Source organism: Dermacentor albipictus, chromosome 1 (assembly GCF_038994185.2).
Source record: "Dermacentor albipictus isolate Rhodes 1998 colony chromosome 1, USDA_Dalb.pri_finalv2, whole genome shotgun sequence".
NCBI lineage: Eukaryota > Metazoa > Arthropoda > Arachnida > Ixodida > Ixodidae > Dermacentor > Dermacentor albipictus.
This window is the reverse complement of record NC_091821.1, coordinates 463,208,726-463,232,151: the sequence shown is the minus strand read 5'-3', so window position 1 is coordinate 463,232,151 and position 23,426 is coordinate 463,208,726. Positions and strand designations below refer to the sequence as shown.

At 47.9% G+C, this 23,426-nt stretch overlaps 1 protein-coding gene across 5 annotated transcripts in view; it reads left to right on the top strand.

Annotated features, from left to right (window-relative positions):
* LOC135905592 (phospholipid-transporting ATPase ABCA3-like) overlaps positions 1–23,426 on the top strand; it is a 226,287-nt gene that overhangs the window by 21,772 nt on the left and 181,089 nt on the right. For all 5 annotated transcript variants that reach the window (XM_065436536.2, XM_065436534.2, XM_065436533.2 and 2 more), the window contains exons 4-6: positions 9,155–9,219; positions 13,637–13,795; positions 21,170–21,401. In XM_065436536.2, the coding sequence (XP_065292608.1) occupies positions 9,155–9,219; positions 13,637–13,795; positions 21,170–21,401 (456 nt within the window). The remainder of the gene's footprint in view (positions 1–9,154; positions 9,220–13,636; positions 13,796–21,169; positions 21,402–23,426) is intronic.

Sequence of the window (23,426 nt, the reverse complement as noted above, 5' to 3'; positions counted from 1 at the left end):
GTACCCAACCCCATGTCGGCCCGTAAAGAAATAATCAAGGCAAGTAGAATGCCCTTACTCCCGGAAAACGAGACCAAAGTAGTAATTCGCATCCGCGGCGGATGGAACATCGCCAAAACCGGACACCTAGAAATTGTGCAGCCCACTCAAGAAGCAGCCGGATTTGAACCGATGCAGTGCGACGGGGACGCGATTGGCCCCAATCTATAAACATCATGTTCATGTGTTCCCCCCTACACGAGAATGTCAACGGATATTTTAAAATTCAAAGCGTTGCCCTCGCCGGGCCAGACGTACCAGGCCTCCTCCTACCAGACTGCACCGGACGACACGTGCAAGGGAGTCATTCGCAACATTCCGCTCCACCAAACGCAAGAAACGATAACCAGATCCGTCGTCAACCCGAGAAACTCACTCGCACTGGCGGCGAAGCGCATTAGGGAAACCAGGACGGAGATCGTGGTCTTCGAAGGACACAAAGTTCCGAACCACGTGTTGTACGGATGTGCCTGGGTAGTGTGTTCACTCTATAGGAAGCAGATCGCCATATGTCAGGCTTGTGGCAAACCGAGCAAACTTATGCCCCACACCCGAGAAGCAGGCTTGCAGGGGCTGCGGCATTCCAGACCCCGGAGCAGATCACGCATGTGAAGAGGTCTCTTGCGCAAAGTGCGGCAGGAAATACCACTCGGCCAGCAAGGAATGCAAGAACAGATATCAGGTCCCGTACGTGGTACGCAAGCGAAGAATCGAGTACAAGCTGGTAGCCATTGCGGCCAAGAAACTTCGAAAAAAGGCGACGAGTCTCTTAAGGCAGTACGGCGCAGGTGCCGCGCAGCTGCCAGACGGACAGCACGAGCCCAGAGGACGCTCCAGATCCAGAGGGAACTCGGGATCCCTATATGCAAGGTCGCAGGAGCCGCAGGAGCCGTGGTCGCAGGAGCCGTTCCCGCTCACCCGTGAGCCGGGGCCGCTCCAACTCGGAGGTGCGTTTCGCACCCCCGGCCGGAGCCAACAGCAGGGCCCAGTGCGGCGAGGTGACAACGGGATGCCAGGCCTCCGCGACGGCGGGGACGCTGCCTACTAATGCGGGCCGCTGAGGGACCATTCTCAGCTGTGCTTGCAAGTGTGGCCAGAAAATAATGTACTCAAAGTTATCTTAGAAATAATTAAAACATTCGACCAGGACACAGGTCACGCACATGGACATTTCACCCAGTCCGATTCTCTCCAGCGCAGCGGAATCAGAAACGACAAGTCAAACCCCACCCGCGGGCACACCAGCCACCAAGAAGCGCAAGGCCAAGACCACGGAAGGCGACATGCCTGTCAATGATATAGACGGTAAATGGACAATATCCTTAGTACCCTAGGTCAGCTTCAATTCGATGTCGAAGCACTAAATAAGGGACACAGCAGACTAGTAGAAGTGGTCGACGGCCTAACGAGCAGGGTAGAAGTGACGGAGAAGGGCTTCGGCGCCGGGATCGAGGGTCTCGAGAGAACCGCCTTTACTCACTAAATGACACCGGTCAACTTTCCTGCCTTCCCCGTGGTCAGAAGGAACACTGGAACAAGCGGTATCTTCATACGCAGAACGGAGGTACAGTCCGTAACAAAAGTAGAAAGAAAAAAAGAGAAGGCAAATAAGCGAGAACCAGGCGACAGGCACTAAGCGCAAACGAGCAATGAAGGCAAGCTAATAATCTGGCAATTGAATGGTCGCCGGTTCCGCAACAAGAAAGTGGTCTGGGTATGATCGTAGAGGCTAAAGACGTCAATGCCTCTATGGTTCAGACGCTCATCACCAATACCAACACCGCTATCGAGCTCATCAGAAGAATTGCCAATAGACATGGGGGGCCTCAAGGAACACAATCTCATCAAACGCATACACGAGTTCGTCACCTGTCACTTCGCATACGTTGCGGCAATGCTCAACTGGTCAAGATCCGAAAGAGACAGACTCAATGCCCAAATCAGGAAGGTCACCAAGCAAGCCCTCGGCATTCCGACCTGCACCAGCACCGAGAAGCTGGGGCACCTAGGCATGCACAACACCCTGGAAGAAATTGCTGAAGCCCAGCAGCGCACCCAGCTTGCTAGGCTTTCGACGACGCCTCCGGGGCGCACCATCATAGGGAAACTAGGCTTCGCTCAAGAAAACGTAGAAAAAGACTTTGAGGACCTCCCAAGGGACATCCGCGCCAAAATCCCGGTCCGACCTATACGCAGACACGTACACCCCGAAAACAGCAGTGGCCGACGACAAGCGAGAGGACAAGTACTCTTTAACCAAGCCTTGGCGAACCGCGAACGCTCAGCTTTTGTGGACGTGGTGGCATACGCGGGAAACAAAGCTTTCGCAGTGGCGGTTGTGGACGGCCGCGGATCCACAAAACCCGCAGCCACAGTAATCGCAAGGAAGCCTGAACCAGCCGAACAGGTTGCGATCGTCGTTGCGCTCATCGGCGACAATCTTTCTCACAGCTACAGCGACTCCATAGCCGCTATCAGAGCTTTTTAAAAGGACAGGGTTTGCGCACAGGCTCTCAGAATTGTCACAAAGAGATTAAGAACCACGTCATATACTGGTTCCCTACACACTTAGGACCAAAGACCTTAACGCCTTAACGCCCCAACCTTAACGAGGTGGCTCACAAGGCTGCGCGTGCTTACAGTCCACGTGGTTTCAACCGACCACTCGGAGAACAAGGACGCGCCCACTACGTACGATGAAATCACTAAACACTACTACCTAGAACGTAGAGAGTATAGCACGCCACACCACACGCTCACTTGAGCTCAAGCGGTTACACTCAGAATGCCACAAACAGACACATACCTCACGCAAGGAGACTGCACCACTACATGCCTGAGCTCTACGACAAGTTTTATGCGAAGCATATTACGAGGGCTCAACCCAGCTCCTCAGGCGCGGCGGTGACCATGAAATCACGTGACACCGTGACGTCACGACAGAGGAGAAGTGGCTTTGGCTCAACTCTTGCAAGACGGGCTGGGTGGGAATCGAACCAGGGTCTCCGGAGTGTGGGACGGAGACGCTACCACTGAGCCACGAGTACAACGCTTCAAAGCGGTACAAAAGCGCCTCTAGTGAATGCGGTGTTGCCTTAGAAACGCGCTGTTTCTAAGGCGTGCGTCTCTTGCTCAGGCGCACATTTCGTTGCCGCGCCGAACGCTGCTTTGCTCGACGCTCACCGCGTCCAATGCGGGGCGCGTAGTCGCTTCCCTGTAGCCCATTGTCTTACACCCCTTGGCGGGTCGACGGGAACGCTGTCGCGTTCCACTCTTGAAGGCGAAGAAGTAATGCATGAGTTGTTTCTTCGTCTAGCCGAACCAAATATAGCCAAGCAACAGCAGTTCACCAGGCTAAACAGTGGTTCAACAACTAAAATAAAGGCTAGTATGCTTCGCATCCTGGGCTTAACCTTACCTAAGCCACAGCCATTTTTACTTTTCGAAGTCGATTCAGTGTGGTCGCACGTCCCTTTCCGGACTCGAAGCTGGGAAATTATAATGGACGACGCAGACCGAGTAGGGCTGGACGTAGAGTTTCGGCCCAACGCACGCTGCGCTTCGATTGCGTCGGGAAAAAGCAGCGACGCCGTGATTCCCCTGGTATGCTTTTACGCGGTCGCGTGCGCCTCAGTGTTGCCTGCACGCTCAACTGCGCCAATTCGTTATTCCGCCCGATTGAAAAGTTTTATGCGAAGCATACTAGCCGCACAACCACGCTCTTTCTCGCTGCGCCGCGCGCGGCCGCGTAGCTACCATATGACGTCATAACAGCAGCAAAAGCGGAGGCTCAACTCGTGCGCTCGCTTGCGGCCGCGTAGCTACATAGCCGGGTCTCAGCTCGTGCGCTTGCCTGCATGAGTTGTTTCTTCGTCTAGCCGAACCAAATATAGCCAAGCAACAGCACTTCACTAGGCTAAACAGTGGTTCAACAACTAAAATAAAGGCTAGTATGCTTCGCATCCTGGGCTTAACCTTAGCTAAGCCACAGCCATTTTTTATTGCACCAATTGCAATACATCGCTTAACTACTCTCATTTGCTGTGACCATGCTCGCAAGCTCTCATGAACCCCAAACGGACAAGCGCAAGTTTTAAGAAGCAATCCGGAGCGAAGAACTCGCTCCCGAACTTTGGGCCGTCCAGCATGTCCATGACGCCACCAGGAAACTCAACCTCCTGATTCTGTCGTGGGAGACACCCACTCCAGGAGAGCCCCAAAGCTCTCGTGGCCTGCAGGACCTTGAATGAAATTGATTTCCTTGATTCCTTCGCTATACTCATTAGCGCAGGCAGTCGGTAATAACGTTCAGTGTTGTTAGTGATTTTGTCTGGTAGACCAGGAATATAGTGTCTCGCAGGCTGAACTACTCGTGAGGAAGAAACACAGGGTGCACTGTAAACACACATTGCACTGTGGATCGCGTTGGCCCTGCCAACCGAAATGATTGAATGATTAGCGCTTGTGCAGAATGAGGATGGGAGTTGACAGGAGGCCGGTGAGGCGACGAAATTTATTTCCTAATGAAGGAGCACTAAGAGCGAGAAATTCTTCAATCTGCTGATTCTGCTGAACGGCGGGCTAGGGAATTAGTGCCTGATGTTCGCACTTCATGTCGCCAGAACTCTCTCTGGGTACAAATAGGTAGATGCTGGGAGAGAATGTTTGTGCTTTCTAGCGGGCACTGTTTTGGAAATTTTCCTTCTTTAAATGACGAATTCCAGTTTTAACGAAGGATGAATTTGGAAGGTAAACGAGATCGCTACGGAAAAACTTGAAGTGCAGGATCTCCTTTTAATCTGCGAGGAGTTGGACATTTCCGTTCAACTTCCGCAAAAACGGAAGAAGCTGTTCTCGACGTCATGAAGACAAGATGTTATGGTGGAGGAAGCTGACGAAGCTTGGGAAACCATTGTTGACAGAAAGCAAAGAGCAGGAGGAGTGCAATAGGCGCAAGCGCGAAGCTGTAGAGAGGCGCGAGAGTGAAGTAGAGATGCGAGAGCGTGAAGAGGCAGAAAGGCGCAAGCGTGACACAGAAATGCGCCAGAGGCGCATGCAGGAGGCCACGCAACGGCACGCTGTTAGGATGAAAGAGCTTGAGCGGGAACGTCAGACGCTTAGATAGCAGATAGCACTACGCCAGCTCCACAATTTCAGGGCACACCAGCATATGGTTAATTCCATCACTGGTTATGAACGGTTGTGTTTGGAAGGAGGGTGTCAGCCAGGACATGTGGACCGAGCGATTAAGAATGCTGCCACCCTTTAGTGTCGCTGCGCGTTTCATGAACTGCTTGTCCGATCAGAAAGCGCGAGATTACGCCAAGGCTAAGAAGGCTTTGTTCAGCGACTTTGGTGAGCATTTCAGACCGACTTTTAATGCCAAAATGAGAGATAAAAAGCAGAGCTTCTCGAACGTAATGCTAGCAGTGAAAAAGCTACCTTAGAAAGCTTTGGAAAAGTTGCGGAGCAAGTAAAGCACACTGAGAGCGAAAATATTGGCGGTTTTCCCGCTTTAAGAACAGAGGACCCTTTAGGCCAAGTATGTATGGAGGTGGCCATTTCGGGCAGCTTGTCAGAGCTATTCAACTATTTCTTTTCGAATAGGCCGGAGCAAACGCTGACCGAACGAGGAGAATCCTTCTCCAATATGGGAGCTTACAGGGCTAACACACGGGAGGAGACTCGGAGACTGACACGCGCGTACCCTATTGAGCAGCAGTCAGAGGACCATGAAAAGATTCCCGAGACAGCTGCGCGCAGTAACGAGTCAAACTTGTTAGTAGCCGGAAGCGATGGGAAGGCATTTGCCGAAGAGAGCGGCGGTTTCGCCGCACCAGAATCGGAGGGCCTTTTAGGCCAAGCGTGTACGGAGTCGGCTATTTTGCCCAGCCTTCCAGAGAAAGTCGCCTATTTATTTTATAAAATAGGTAGATTTGTGAAGTCAGAGAGGGTAACGAAATGTCATGTGCGTGTGCGAATGATGCCAAACAGAAGAGGGATAGGCACAAGATGAAAAAGCCGGACACGGTCGGTGTCGAGGCGTCCAGAATCAAACATTCTAAGCGGCAAGGCGACAGAGCCAAATGCTCGAAGGTTAGCATCCAGCCAGAGACTGTAAAACAGCGAAGGAGGGTAAAGCCCAAGCCTAGGCGTTTTCTGAGATCAGGGATCGGCGTGACGCACGTCGTGAAAAGGAGAGTTTCGCGAAGATTCAGGCGTAGCAACCGTCGCCTGACCACATAGCGTACAGCGCATTGTAAGCAGAGGGACAAAGGGAAGCGAACTGTAGGCTACTACAACAACCGGCCACTCGCGGGGACAAACAAAGGCAACTGCTTTAAGGGGACAGCGCGCGCGCGGGTTTGTGAATGTAGCTCTTGTCTAGTACTTGGACTGTGCTGTTCTAAAGTTGCAGCTACGAGGTGCTTCAGACAAATTAGCGTCGTTTGCCTTCTTCGTGACCGCACCTTGTGAAAACTCCGGAATGCGTGACACCCTCGAGCTCGTTGGAAAGAAAGGGACGCGTTTGAGGCCCGAGAATAAAGAAATTGGAAAGACGGGTTGCAAATCGTTTTGTCCTTTTGTATTCATTCTGTATTCAGCTTAGTTGCACGTTGAACGCTTGGGAGGCGTAAGGAATACCGCAGTTTTTTTTTTGTTAAGTTGTTAGCCTTTTCGGCTTAGGTTAGATCCACAACTGCAAGTGGAAGGTTTAAGCGATGACACGTGTAGAAAGGTAAGGCAAAGTGTCAGTGTTGCAAATAGTTTGAAAAGTCACGCACAACTTGATAAGCTACGATTCTTGCGGGAAATCATAATTAGTCGTGTTTTATTTGGCAAGAGTGCTTTTTGTTTTGTAGGCACTTTTTGTAGATTGAGTTCATGAGCTTTCATTTCTTCAACGATATTATTATTTCGGGCGCTTAAGTTTCAAGAACTGTTGCTAGACAGAGGGCATTGTTGATCTCTTCTACTCGTGGTATGGCAGATCTTTGAGTTAGTTTGATGTTTGCGCACATGAAAACGTGATGGATGAAGCTTAAGAAAGGAAAGCATCAGTGTTTTGTTTTTTTTAATTGCATGGAGAGGTAGGCTGAAGATAGAAAGCCTCAGTGTAATTTTGATTGCGACTTGTTTTTCATAGTTCGCACGATTTTTTTTTCGACACTTTTCTTAACAATTAGTCGGATTTGATGCTTTCTTTTAATTACGCTCCATCGTATTACGTAAAAGACGTATGTCATATAAATATGGCCACCTGCTCGGATGGAGCACAACTCCACAACAGCACAATTTAGAAGTGCGCTAGAAGAAAAGCGGAATAAGTCAGGCCTTCTTAGCCAATTTAGGCACGTGATAAGGGCTGCAGAAACCCGCCGTGGTTGCTCAGTGGCTATGGTGTTGGGCTGCTGAGCACGAGGTCGCGGGATCGAATCCCGGCCACGGCGGCCACATTTTGATGGGGGCGAAAACACCCCTGTGCTTAGATTTACGTGCACATTAAAGAACCCCAGGTGGTCGAAATTTCCGGAGGCCTCCACTACGGCGTGCCTCATAATCAGAAAGTGGTTTTGGCACGTAAAACCCCATTATTTAAGGGCTGCAGATGGTTTTTACTTTTATTTATTTCGTATTTTGGAATTATGTAATGATCATCTAGCTATCGTGTGCTAAATGTTACAGAATATGAAATATTCAAGGGCATTTCTCCCTTCACTTTCCTGATCTGTGGAAGCTCTAACTCATTATTACTTAGCTTCATTACATAAACCCCATTTGTGTCTGTTTGCGCTAACGCATTGTTGCAAGTTTATTGGTACTTATCTGGGTCAACGTGCAGCATGCGTTTGAAGGCTGTCGTTTAAGTATGGAGTTGTCCGATTATCTTGATTTGTACAGTCTGGCAATGAGAGTGGCTTAATTGTAGCGATTTGCGGCAGTGTGTGACTTGACAATGGTCGCCCCATTGGAGCTTGTCATCTTGCATTGATGCACTCCAGTCAGAGCCCACCTATCAACAGGTCTTTGGCCAGAAGTTCTTGACTCATGGAAGCGGCGGCCACTAGGCTTTGAGCAATGCAGGCATCAGACCCGCCGAGCTGCATCGAACAACTCGACCTTCCCATGCACCATCTGGCGGCAGGGGTACTGCTGTGCCGTACTTGACATTGCCTGATATCGACATCGCCATGTAATACGTGACACATCCTTCAGCGATGAGACATTGAACCATAAGTGCGAATTGTCGCGCTTCTGCTAAAGTCAATGCGGGCTATGCATTAGAATAAGACTAAGATTGTTTGCTGGCTTGAATACGCGAAAAAAACGTGAATACGTCGCCGTTAGGTGCTGACCAGTGCACTGGAGCATCGGCAACACTGCCGGCACTCTTTCCTTCTCCTCTGCCATGTAGCAATATGCGCACAGCGCTCTGCACCCTTCCGCATATTTCTGTGACCTTTACTTACAGCATCTTTGCAAGGAGCGCTGAAGTGGACTTTATACAGACGAAGAATACCACACGCAACTGAGATCAGTGGTTGTTGGTGTGAGCGATATTATTGCTGTTGCCATTGTTTAGAAACTTCGCCCACCTTGTCCAATGTTCGTGTCTAACCAACTGCGCTCCGAACTTGGGTCGCTCGGTGTTTGCCACTGGGTTTCTGCCTGAATAGAAAACATTGAAAGGTTTCTCACATGAGCGACAACAGGCGTGTTTTTAACATGAACGAGTGCGCACCACTTTTCTCAGTATTTCACCGCGTTAGCTACTGGCCCAGGACCAAACGGAACATGTAATATTTGTTCCCTGGGGCAACATAAATCAGTGGTCGTGCTATCGTCGTATTTTGCCATTGTCACATACATGCTGGGGGACGCACACAAATATGTTTGCTTCGTACAAGCGCGTCAGTTCGTCTGTTGGCGTTTTACAGGATCTGAAACAAAAGCTCGATAGCCAGCTGCGTGGAAAATTGCTTCGCGTAATATAGATTCCCACAGCGCGTAGTATGTACGTAAGTTAAAAAAAAATATTTGCTGTGTCGTTTTGTCACATCTTCATACATCAGCGATGTTGGGTCTCCATTGAACTGCGGTGATTTTTCTGCAGGGTTCCTTTTGACGGAGCAAGAGATCATCGATATGCAGTATCTTTCTGATAAGATTTCCATTAAGGTAAGAAGGCGTCAGTTTGCTTTCTTCACAAATCTTTAAAAGAATCCTCTAGCGTTGGCACAACCATTGCAACGTTTAAAGTGAAAGTCCGCCACAAAAATGTGCGCCGATTTGTGCAGGCCTCAGGAAAATAACACGCGTATATAAAGGTCTATTTCATTATTAATACGCACCAGGAGTCTATACAGCTTGGCTGCTAAAATGTCAGATGAAAGGTGACTCAACGATCCGCAAGCATTGGAGATGGCTACCTTAAAAAATAGAGGATCACTGACGATTACGAGACTCCCTATTACGAAATTTGAGCGCAGCGGCACGCGTGTTTTCATTTCGCGATATATTGGCTGACGCGTAAAATCTGTCTTGTGCGGCACGTTGCAAAGAGACAGAAGTGTAGCGCGACAGCTTCGCTAATCTGCATATCGCGACAGCCTTCGCGGGGGTGATGCGATTCACAGCAGCCACCACCGACAGACCTCCCAGACGACGTGCACTACTATGGTGCCATCACGTAGCCACCAATGCCACACAACGCTTCCCTTCTCACGCTTTCGCCATATCCTATTCCCCTTTCCGCCTCATTGTTCCGCTGTACCATCCTCTTCGCTTCCCTCCTCGTGTCTTACATCAACCGCTGCGCTCCGTGCTCGCTTTCATCTTACGATGTGCTCTCGTTCGCTTGGTTACGGCGATGCTCGCCTCAGGAACCGGCGCCTGAGAGCTGTGCTCTCAAAAGCCTCGCAGTTTCCCGCAAAAGGTGAATGATTGATTTGTGTAGCAAATTATTAGACAGGCATACGCAGTAAGGTTAGCAGTATTACCAGCTGCATGAACTGTTGTAAATATTCGCTTACTAGCCAAATTACAAAGGAAAGTGTCACCCGCGCAAACGCAAACGTGTACGCGTCTCAGTCAATTACTGCGGACACTCGCTATAAGAACGTCGGCGTGATCTAGTGCTGCCTCTTGCTTCAAAGCGATGTAGGCGCTCCAGAACACTGGGCACACGACGCCATGACATATCTCGGGTTGGCTAGCCTTCGAACAAGCCTCAGAGAACGTACAAGATAGGATGCGCGCGGCCACTGCCGGAGTAAAAGCGTAGGCGCGTGCTACTCTGCCCCCTTGTGGTGTGTTTCCGCTTTGTCGGGGGCGGACACACGCGAGAGATACGCGTCGTTTGCCTGACCTACACGTGCATGCGGGAGCTGCTTGCCGAAAAGAAGTCACCAACTAATACGATACTCCCTAATGCGAAATTTAACCGCAGCTGTATACGTGCTTTCATTTCGCAATATAGTGGCTGGTGCGGACAATCTCTCTTGTGCGGCGCTTTGCAAACGGAGCGACATGAAGCGCGATGGCTTCGATAATCGAGAGGAAGAACGTGGGTGACGTGTAGGAGCAATTCACTGAGTCGCCGCTGACAACCTCCGCTCTTGCAGCGCATTATTTCCATGCAGACGACGCCTGCCTCTTTAGCGCTATCTCGTAGGAATAGCTAAAAACCGTTAACGAAAACCCGTTAACCTTCGTAATGTAGCGACACTCGCCTCCTGCTCCGCCTTCACTCTTCCTCGTTTCTCCTGTCTTTCTCGCTCCCTCCTCGACCATGGCGCCGCCTACACTCTTTCTCTGCGGAGTAGCTCCTCGCCACTCCGTGGACGCTGCTCGAGCGAAAATGGCGCTGATGCGTGGCGTGAGGGCCCGTGTGATCCTATTCGGCCAATAGCGATGCGGCATCGGCCTCGGCCACCGTGAGCGAGGAGGAGGCGGTATTCTTTAAAGCGTGGCGCTACTTTACGAAGTTTTAGCGGCTTAAGCGAACATCACACAGTCTCGCGTGCCCGGCACTAAGTTTTCCTTCTCGCGCTTTCACTATACCCTCCTTCGCATTGTGCCTCGTGGTTCCGCCGTACCCTCCTCCTCCCACTCTTTTCGCTCTCGCCACTTTTTTCACCTGCCGCTGCTCTTGTGCTCTCATCTTTCGCTGTGCTCGTTCGCTCGGTTACACCGATTGTCGACGTAGGAAGGGGCGCCTAAGAGGTGCTCCCTAAAATGAGAGTGAATGCGCAGGTACTATGAAGGAGGACATACAACCGTTTGTCCGCAGCCGAGCTGCACTAGGCGACCGCGGATAAATACTCCGGTGTAAACTCTCCCTCCATCTGCCTTTCGTGCTGCAGCGATCACAGCATCCCGCTCATGATCCGGAGGTCAGTAGTTCGATTGGGTGCTCCACGGATTGCTAGAGCGCAGCTCCTAGGCGCCCGTTCCTGCGGCCAGCGTTGGCGCAACCGTGTGAACGAGCATACATAGCGAAACATGAAAGCGGATGTGGAGCGCACCGGAGTATGAAAGACACGAGGAAGAAAGCGGAGGAGGAGGGCGAAGTGGAACCATGATCGGAAAGCTGAGGAGGAGGATATAGCGAAAGGGTGGTAAGAAGAGCTTAGTGCGGCGACAATACCTACGAGATGGCGCCAGAGTAGCGCGCGTCTTTTGGGAGGTCTGTCGGCGGTGGCTACAGTAAGTCGCGCCCATGCGTCACCTACACGCTGGCTCTCGCCACCTCCAGCTTAGCGAGGCGGCAGCGCGACACTTCGCTCCGTTTGCAACGTACCGCACGAGACAGATCGTCCGCGCCAGCCATCAGTGCAATGAAAACATATATAGCTCAGCTCAAATTTCTCATTATGGAGTATTGTAATCGGCCGTGATTTTTTGTCTTTTAAATCTGCATTATTACATGATTTCGCCCTTTCACTTCTGCAGTAGTTCTTTACATATGCTTCCCCACGAGGCCTTACACGGCCGGGTCTTGCTACGGTGAGGGAAGTAAGCCTGCGTGAAGCGCGGAGTGAGGGCTTAGTTTTGTGTCGCTTTAGCGGCTGCGGAACAATGAATAATGACACGCTGTTAGAGTAGTTCTTTACCTATGCTTCACCAGCAGGCCTGACTCGTCGGGTTGTTGCCCAGGGGAGCGAAGGAATCCGACACGAAGCGCTAGTTTGGGGGCTCAAATAGGTGCCGCTTTAGCAGTCGCAGGCCAAACAATAATGACACGTTGTTACTGTGAATTTGTTGCTTTGCACGTTTCCCCATTGCGGACACCGTACCGGCCCGCTGCGATCCTCTTTGAACGGAACTTAGGCGCAGGTTTTCGATAGTGTACACTACAATCGGGTAGGGTAGAACGGAGCAAATCGTAGCAAAGCGGGGGCTGCAATCAGGTATCCCTCCGTCGCCCCTAGGTCCAGTCCCCGACGCGCACGAGCGTCGGGCAAAGGCATTGCAGCTCTGTCGTTCGGGCGCATTTGCCAAAGCGAAAGCGCTCCCCGTTAAACGCGCGAAAAGCCGGCGTTCGCCCTTCCCGCCTTTCTCCCGTGCGCGCGCGAGAAGAAGCCACACTACCAAAGCACCATCCCCTCGAATCACCCTCGCATGCTTTCCCTCCCATCTACAGCATACGGCGCGCAGCCGCGATCTTACCCTGCTCAGGCCTTACGCGAAACAATTTGGCGACGACGACGACGACGGCGGAAATTCGTCTGGAGTGCCGCATAACTGCTATCGCAATAAGAAACATTGGCCCAAGCATACCAGAAAGGGTGAAGTACTTTTGCAAACTCGTCATTCACAAGAAATGAATACCGTCTCTATACACATGAATAGTAGGCAAGCTAGTAGTTTCCACAGCATGCCATACATGTTCACCAGTCATCATGAGTATGCAAGCATTCATCCGAGTTTTCGTGGGTTCAGCTGCCTCCGATGCATAGAACTTTGTATGCTGTTTCGCCAATTTATATTTTAAGAAATGTGTACGACAAGAAATATCGCGGAGACGGGTCTGATAATAGATTTTGTGTGCTGAACGCTTTTTCGAATTTTTTCTTGGCTTCAAGGAGTAGATATCAGAAAAATACGTTTTTTCCTTACATTATCTTCGTCTACTTTCCTTTTGGTTTCGCTATCAAGGTGTTTTCAGTTCATGTCCATAACTCTTATGCAAACGCCCTGCAAAGCTTCGCTATTTAGGAGCTGTGCACCTGCACATAGGTTGTGCAGACAGGGGTTGAAGGGCAATCTTTCGTGCCCACGTTAAAATTCGCTCAGAAAGACCTAATTTTGAGCCGATCGGGTCGTGACAAACGTTTGGTCCGCCGACAGTGGGGAAGACGCCAGATTTTATGGCCCGAAATGCCCCGGACGGCGTCCCACAACGGCTTACTGTCAGAATTCCGAGACCAGATCGTCACCTTGTCTAGCATAGACGGGGCTTACATGCAGACATAAGTTTTGCAAATTCATCGTGACAATCTCGCGCCACTTAACGTGCTCTGCTCTAGCACGTTCGACAAGGTGGCGCATAACATGTACTCAGCACCGTCTTACGGAGCCCATTTCTTTTCAGGACATAAGCGTGTCGCTCCGTGGTATGCCCGATGCGCCGCCCGTCATGGACCAAGAGCAGTTTCGAACATACTTTGCCTTAATCACGCGCGTGATTTTCTGCATCCCTCTGCTGCGCCGAATAGCTGCCATAACAGCTGAACTGACTACGGGAATGAAGGTGAGTCATCCTGTACTTCGTTTTTTTTTCCCCGATGGCCCAGAAGGACCCGCGGTCTACATGCGGCCGCCTGCAGCTTAGATGGCACTTCCGACATGGCAGCTGAGATGACACTGTGTCAATGACTGGGCGCAGCAGTGGCGAACATGATACATCTGCTGTTTATCATAATAACAGAAGACGCTAGAACCGCGAACCCGCTGAGTAGTTACAGAACCAAGAATATAAATGCAGGATAATAATCGTAAGCTAGAAAATAATCAAATATGATTCGGCGTAGTGTTCAACACATCCCTACGAAGTCAAGCATTGGTAAGCATGCATGCGTAGTAGACTCGGAACATCTGACTCAGGCCAGAGCCGGACGAAGCTTCGGTCATGCTATCAGAGTAGTGTGGGGGGAACAAACTCTCCTTGAAGTAAACACCTCCTTCACATGAATTACAAGGATATCCTTAATTACTCATTTAAAACGATAATATGTACGAATAAATTATGGGACATGCATTAACGTGGTACAACCTTTAACAGTTCTGTGAATTGAATCTGACGCCCTTAGTTTCCGCAATGCACAAAACACTTTCCAGAAAATAAAGAGAACACCGTCACATTTACGTATCTTTCTTCCAGTATAAGTGCGCAGTAATTTTTCAACGTTATGGCAGAGTTCCTTACGCAAAGATTACTCGGAAAGTTATGGTAATGTTACCTTTAGTAAAAGTGCACAATATTGATCTTTTGATATACTTTTGAATATTTCGAAGTATCATGGAAACGTATGCAGTAAAACATACCGACGTTAATTCGCGCAAACACGAAGCAACGCACTTCGGTCACATGAAAAATAAGTTAAACCTGTCGGTCAAGCTGACATGGTACATGACAAGCCGAATTCTAACAGGCAGCTTCATTTTAAAAGCATGTTTTTTCGCATACGCAGGCAAAGCATGCTAACATGCATCATACACTAAGCAGCAAAGGCAAGTTATGACAAAAACTCGAAGTGCCACTGAAATTTATGCCTTGATATATGTTATTTTAATTTCCACAATCTCCACGCAACGCACTTTTTTCATATGAAAAATAAGTTAAATCCCTGGGTCACGCTGACATGGTAGAGGAAAATACAAATCCTAACGTGCAGCTTCATTTTGAAAAGCATGTTCTTTTTGCATACGGAGGCAAAATATGTTAGAATGCCTCACACTAAGCAGCAGAAAGGCAAGCTGTGATAAACTGAAACATCAATCTCGAACAGAAGCCGAAGAACTGTAATTTATTGTGGCATATTTAATTTTCTTTAACAGCTGTGTTACCAGTACTCACGTACGGGGAAGAAACTTGGAGGCTTACGAAAAGGGTTCTACTTAAATTGAGGACGACGCAACGAGCTATGGAAAGAAGAATGATAGGTGTAACGTTAAGGGATAACAAAAGAGGAGATTGGGTGAGGGAACAAACGCGAGTCAATGATATCTTAGTTGAAATCAACAAAAAGAAATGGACATGGGCAGGACACGTGATGAGGAGGGATGATAACCGATGGTCATTAAGAGTTACAGAATGGATTCCAAGGGAAGGGAAGCGTAGCAGAGGGCGGCAGAATGTGAGGTGGGCGGATGAGATTAAGAAGTTTGCAGGGACAACATGGCCACAATTAGTACATGACCGGGGTAGTTGGAGAAGTATGGGAGAGGCCTTTGCCCTGCAGTGGGAGTAACCAGGCTGATGATGAGGATGATTTAATTTTCAGATTACTTACTAGGAGATGGGCGCAAATTAACTCGTGCGCATACGCAGGAGACTGGCCAAGCGCTGAGCTAGAGGGCTGTGTCACGTCCGCGGCGGTGTCGTTATGAATTATACATTTCTACAAGAATTTTACATCATGTTGCGTTGTAATATGGCTTGGCATCTTGCCTATTAACGGGAAAAATGTGTCGTCTCTTTGCGCAGAATGTACTATTAGTTCTGCATCATACTCTACAGCAAAAGATTATGGTAAGATATATATATATATATATAACACAATGAACATATATTCACGCTTAAGTTGAAAAACAAAACAACATCACTTATACGGAAGCAATTACCACAGAACAACACGACAGCACGCTGCCTGAATGTCAATCTTGTGCGTCATTTGCCATTCTTGTCGTTCGCTTAACGCTCTTGGTTCTTGTTGCTATGTTCCAACTAGTTTGATTATGCACCATGTATAATAATTTCAGTAGTCACCGGCGCCATGACAACTGATCACCCAATAATGTACGCGCGACTTAATAGGAAATTTTACAAACATACAGGTTTGATTCATGAAACACGTATACCTCCACGGAGAACATACATTTCATTACACAGTGACTGTGAGCAAGCGCTAAGCTCTACAGTGTTATATATAATTCACAGATGAAGTTGAGCACTTACAGCTGTTGTTTATGCGTGATGTATAGTGATGTATCGAAAAAGCACTTGAGTTTAACATTGCGAACAATTTGAGAAACTAAATTTGGGAATGCTATTTATTGAAAACGACGAAAGCACACAACATTTGGCTAGGGTTGCAGTGGCACCTGACACCGGCATAAGATGCCGACAGCCAGTGGGGTCAGTCATACCAGACCGGGTGCAATTAAATTAGGAAAGCCCATTAAGCTTCAGTAAAAGACACTCCCTCGCCAGAACAGGGATTGGCGTTGCTGGTGTAGTATTCAGCAACTACCTGCCTCATGATGCCGACAATGAACCCATGGCCTTCAGTTCCCCGCAGCTGCGGAGCACTGATCAAGGCGGCGGTCAGATCTGCAATGTGGCTGAGGGTGCTAAGAATCTATGGACTCTTAAAAGCCGCCACCTGGAACTGACCCTGGCAACGTTCAACACACGAACTCTCTCGAGTGAAGCTAGCTTAGCAGGACTCTTTGAGGAACTATCAGACATTGTTTGGCATATCGTTGGCCTTAGTGAGGTTAGCAGAACTGGTGAGTCTTATAAAGTGCTGAATAACTGTCACGTCCTCTGCTACAGAAGACTACGAGATATGAAAACGACAAGGCGTATGATTCCTAATTCATAACGGCATAGCGGGCAACATTGATGAATTCTGCAGCATTAGAGGTTAGCAATAGTCGTGATAAAGCTAAACAGGATGTATGTAATAAAGGTAGTACAAGCCTACGCCCTAACCTCCCCTCACGATGATGAAGAAATAAAACAGTTTTATAAAGACGTGGAATCAGCGATGAGAAAAGTGCACATTCAGTATAGTGTAGTAATGAGCGACTTTGACGGAAAAGTGGTCAAAAAACAGGTTGGTCAACAACCAGTTGGCGACTACGGCATTGATTCTAGGAACACTAGAGGAGAGAAGCTGGTAGAATTCGCGCATAGGAATAAGTTCAGAATAGTGAACACCTTCTTGCGGAAGCGTAGCAGCAGAAAGTATGCCTGGAAAAGCCCTATTATAGAAAGAAGAAATCAAATAGATTTCATACTTTCTGCCAATCCCAGCGCAGTGCAAGATGCAGAAGTGTTAGATAGGGTAAAGTGCAGTGATCATAAGTTAGTGGGGTCTAGCATTCACCTAAATATGAAGAGAGAGTGAAATTGGTCCCGAAGAAACACGTCAATTCAGACGCAGTAACGGCAAAAACACACCAACTCTGGCTGGTACTTGCAAACAATCATAGCCTTAGAACAGTGAGATTAGGAAGACATGGAGGTGATGAATGAAACCGTAACTAGGCTGACTTAAGAAGCAGCAATAGAACTGGGAGGTAATGCATCAAGGCAACTAGTATGTAAGCTCTCCTAAGAAACGCAGGACTTAATAATGAAATGACGAAGAATGAAAGTGTTCAATACAAGACATCAGATAGAATTCGCAGAACTATCAAAAGTGATCAACAAAGAAAAAGTAAAGCATGCTCAAAATTATAACGTGATAACTAAAGACCGAGGAAGCAGTAACAAATGGCCGGAGCATGAAAACAGTGAGAAGAGAACTTGACATAGGGCAGATCAAGACTGCTTATAATATAATCGGCAATTTCAAAGTTATAGTAAAAGCAGATGAAGAATTCTATCTTTACCAGTACAGTATCCGGAGCAGCCACGATGCCTCCACTCGAAGTAGTAATGAACAGGTTACAGAGGCTACTTCTAAAACTAGCGATGAAGTTAGAAGGGCCTTGCAAGACATGAAACAGCGAGAAGCAGCAGGATAGGATGGAATAACGGTCGTCTTGATGAAAGATTGAGGAGATATTATGCTTGAAAAGCTTCCGGCCCTTTCTAAGAAATGTCTTACAACCTAGTGTTCCAGAGAAGTGGAAGAGTGCCAACATTTTACTAATCCACAAAAAAGCAGACGTTAAAGATTCGAACAGCTAAAGGCCAATTAGTTTACTGGCAGTATTATATAAAATAGCCACCAAGATAATTTCCAACAGAATAAGGGCAAGTCGACTTTAGCCACCAAGAAAACAGGCTGGCTTCAGAAAGGGATACTCTACGATGTACACATCCATGTTATCGACCAAGGTAATCGAGAAATCTGCAGAGTACAATCCTCTCTTTATGGCTTTCATAGGTTATGAAAAGGCATTTGATTCAATAGAGATACCAGCAGTCATAGAGGCATTAAGTAATCAAGGAGTACAGGAGGCTTACGGGAATAGCTTGGAATATATATGCAAATATTCTGCAGCTACCTTGATACTCTGCAAGGAAAATAGAAATGTACTTATGAATGATGGGGTCAGGCAAGGAGACACAATCTCTCCAGTGCTATTCACTGCATGCTTGGAAGAAGTATTCAAGCTATTAAACTGGACAGGCTTAGGAGTGAGGATCAATGGCGATCCTCTCAACAACCTTCGGTTCACAGATGACAGTGTCATTTTCAGCAACACTGGGCATGGGTTACAACAAATATTGAGGACCTTAACCGAGAAAGTGTAAGAGTGTGGTTGAAGATTAATATGAAGACAAAGAGTCTTTGAAGGAGTACGTTTACCTAGGTCAAATAATCACAGGGAACCCTGATCATGAGAAGGAAATTCATAGAGGAGTAAAAATACGTTCGATAGCATACGGCACACATTGTCAGCTCCTGACTGGAAGCTTACCACTATCATTGAGAAGAAAGGTGTACAATCACTGAATTCTACCGGTACTACGAGTACCGCATAAAGAATGATGGAGCGGACAGTACTAGACATAACGTTAAGAGACAGGAAGAGACCGGTTTGGATCATAGAGCAAACGAGGATAGCCGATATTCTATTTGATATTCAGAGAAAAAAAACCGGAGCTTCGCAGGCCATGTAATGTGTAGGTTAGATAACCGGTGGGCCATTAGGGTTACAGAATCGGTGCCAAGAAAAGGGAAGCCCAGTCGATGACGGCAGAAAACTTGGTGGAGTGATGAAATTAGGAAATTCGCAGGCGCAAGTCTCACTCAGTTGGCGCAGGAAAGGGTTAATCGGAGACCGTGGCGAGGGGCCTTTGTCCTGCAATGGGCATTAAAATATTCTGACGATGGTATGTTCATTTCTTTTCTTTCTATTGCCTTTGTTTAGTCCATCGTACTAAGCTGTAAATTTGAAGTTGCAGCAGGAGTCATCCTACAAGATGTCCATCTGGCGAGTTTCTTCTTATTTTTATTAAGGGAAAGGACGACTTTAGTTAGGTGATGCGCAGCCTCTTGCCTTGCTTCCTTGGTTTGTAGCCTATAAACGAAAATATAGTCATTCTTCTTCTCTATTTCCTGAACAATCTTATATGCAAGAATGGCGGCGGAAATCCCAGTATTTATGAAATACAAGATACGAAAATGCAAACACAAATACAGATACGAGGGCTGCGTCGACTCTATCGTGTCGGTACAGAGTGGCCTTTGTAACAAAATAACGAGGCTAAGTTTGATCGGAGGCTTTTCGCATTACGCTAAGTGATGGCCTAGTGCTTGAGCATTCACCTCGTGAGCGGGAGGTACTGCGTTTGTTCCGGTGCAGTAGGGAACCCAACTGTTTTTCTTTAATGCGTAGAAGTGTCCCTCGGCGTCTTTGTCAGTTATTTTTGGCGAATAGCGTATTGAAATGGGTCCCCATATATACTTCTGGGCGTGAACACCGGGCGCCCCTTGCCTGACCACAGACGGCCTTGGAGCTGAGAAACAGCGGCAGCTGCATACGAGGGGTAGGCTAGAGATATCACCGGGTTCCTGTCGCTGAAACCGGTACAGGTGCGGGTTGCCGGCCTAGTGCTCAGCCATGACGAAACCACAACGCTTGGGCTGTTTCTCGCCAAAGCGATGGCTTCCCTACGTGGGCGCTGATTTGGAATCCCACATAGGTAACTGCCGCTGTGAGAGGGTTTCCAGACATCATCTTTTTTTTGAGGATTTCCTTGTTTTAACAGGATTCGATGGGACTTCGCAAGACGCGGGCTCCTTTCACGGGACAGTTCTTCCCTCAAGAAAACCGAGTGTCAGGCCGTGCGATGGCCACTGCCCTTTTATAAGATCGGTCGGTTATCCGCGGGAACATGGTTGGAATTACTGTAACGCTGTTTTGTCACCCTGGTATCAGCACTGTACACTACAATTGTGCTATTCTTTAAGACCGTATACCGCTTATGTTCCGCAAAGTGTGCATAGAGGGCTTAGAAAAACCCTGGTGGTGGAGTGATGTCATGCCGTTGTGCGGCTGAAAAAAAAAATGTCGAGGGCTGGACTCCTGTCCGCGGTGAGAGGCAAAGACGCTCGTTTAGCTAGGTTTAGGTTAGCGTTTCATAGCCCCAAGGCCGCTAAATTTCTTCAGGGTTCCTCCATTACGGCGCGCCTGACAACGCGATGTTGCTTTCGTACTTTATAACCTTGGGGGCAAAAAGTTAGAATGAAATTGTGTCAATATGCTTTGAGAGCGATCGACGGCACAGGCCGCACATGCACTCCCAATGACGATTGAAAAATATCATCGTTTAGTTAGTTCTAGCGCTCTTGAGTGAATGCCAGTGACTGCAGTCACTGGCATCGAACAAGGTCAATAGCCACCAGTGCTGGAAGCTCTGCGGGGAAAAGGATACAATTATACACGGCAGCAAATATTAAGAAATGCTAAAAATAAAAAATTCTGCCACTATGAAGTATGCGGCATACAAATGAATCTAGGCTTTTGAGAGTGCCGGTTGGGAGAGCGCTCATTTGATATCGGATATATATACGTGACATGGACGCATGTGTAGCAGCGAACTTTAGACCCCATCATTGATGCAGAGATGATGAGAAACATGACCTGTTATTTCTCAATCCATGTTTTGTTTACTTTCTTAGGAATTGTTGATTGCGCCTTTGTTTTCGTGCTTCTTCAGGACCAGCAGCGAATCAACGGTTTACCAGTGCCGGCATTCTGGCTGGGCCACTTCCTCTCGGCTTTTGCAATCCAGATGGTCGACAGCGCCATTATCGTCTGCATCATGTTTTTCAAGCGCTTCTACCGACATGTTGGCGCCAGTTTGGCCAGTTTGGTCCTGTTCGTCATGATTGTGTTCAATACGGGGCACGTACTGTTGGCCATGGTGATTGCGACGGTATGTAAAAAGGGTAAGTCGGGCTGAAGTACAGTCAGTAAGACAGATAAGCCAATGGGATGTATGATCGGAGTGATAATATCACTACAGGGGACTCTGCATTACAGCGCACTAGAAGTGGGTAGTGTGTTCAGGGAGGGCCCATGACTGACGCTTCCCTTGTGGACGTCGTCAGGTGGCGCCATTTGTGCCTGGACTGCATGGAGATGGCTTGTTCCCTCCGACGCGCTGTGCAATGATCGCTTGTAGCTCCGCTTGCGCTTGTGAATGTTTGCAGTTTCATTTATTTATGTTATTCAAGGTTAACGATACTGAAAAGGAGCGGGAGTCAACTCGTTGCATAAAATTTAACAGAGGACATCTATTGTTATAAAATAGTTACGGCTAGAAATCACAATTGTTGCGGGTACATAGTTAAGCTCCGGAATATCAAGAACTGTTGAAATGAACGTGCAGTTCTTACGATTGCGTGTAAGACACGCGCAATAAAAACACTTATCAAGAAAAAGCTACTCCTTCCTTTGCAGATACAACTCAAACAATACTTGAGCGGTATGTAAAGATTCTGCTCATTTAATTTTCTCTAGTCACAGGATCAACGAAGTATGGGATATGGCAAAAGCAATTCATTACAGAACTGTTAACAAATTGCTAATTTCGGTGCTTCAGTAATGTAAGCTAGTCTTGCAATTCACTAATAATTACCTGATTAGGAAATATAGGGTAATCACTGTTTAATTAACTCGGTCATCGTAACTAGGTGGTAAATTAAGCGCAGGTGACAATATTGTGGAGACATCTGGTGTGTATAATACGAACTTGAACAAATCAGTGAATAGCAAGCCTTTGTTTAGGAGCGCACGTCATATAAACCACCGCATAAACTACATGAACAAAGAAACCCCAAAACAACAAAACTTCGACGCACACCAGACAGCAGAAAACCAGTACAACAGGCAACAGCAGGAAGGAGCGACGGATGTTGGGGGTGGGGTTGCTGTCACGTGGGCGGATCGCTCCACACTTGCCACCTCACGCCAATCCATGGCGCACAACGCTGTCGCGGCGTGTCATACATTCGATGGCGAGTGTACTTTGTTTGACAGCTATTGCTTCACCTGCCTTCGTACGAATCTGGCTGCTCGGTGAAACAAGATTCCTAACATTCAGTGAGTAAGGTGTGAGCCAATCCTAATATTCCACACTCTGGACTCCCCTACGTGAGCCCATCCTAATATTCCACACTCTGGACTCCCCTACGGTACACGCTGTCACTGACGCGACTGTTCTTTCATTGTAGATCTTATATTTGAGGAGAACGAGTGGCGTTGGTATGCCCAGGATGCAGGGCGTGTTCTAAGTAACTTGTTGAAACTCCCAGACTATGGCATATTAGCGCAGGTGCTTATCTATTTTTTCCGGTGACCGTCTTTCGCCAGCTAACAACCAGTTAGCTGAAATATACCAGCGAGTTTATTTCATTAGAAAAATGGCGTTTACTTTTTTATGGTTCAAGACGGAATTCTTTTGGCTTTTAACGGAATTGGCTATCGTAAGGTGAAGTGAAAAATATGCCATCAGTACTGTAAGCGAAGTGTGAGTTGTTTATCTCTCTTCTATACTGAACTAACGTTTGTATGCAGCTTCACGAGTCACGAAAGTATATGCTAGTAGTGGACGTGGACGTTGTGAAGAAGAAGTTACGGGTTGTCTTAACGAAGACGACGAAGGGACGAGGGGAGAGAATAAAGATGGCTGGCACCATAGCCTAGCCCTACTGTGTATTATTAAAAATTGGCACAGCCGCATTTTTTCTGTGTCGACATTCAAGTCGCAATGTGGGTGGGCTTCATCGTTGGAGCAAATCAACGCGGTGGCATCCGAACCTTGGCTGCAACGTCTCAAGATGAAGAGGAACAAACTCTTCCAGAAACAGCGAGCACTGACGCATTTGTCTCCTATATAAGCGCTAGAACGAAGCTCAATAACAATGATTTCGTTGCGAAAGGAAAAGTGAAGCTGAATATGAAACTTTAAG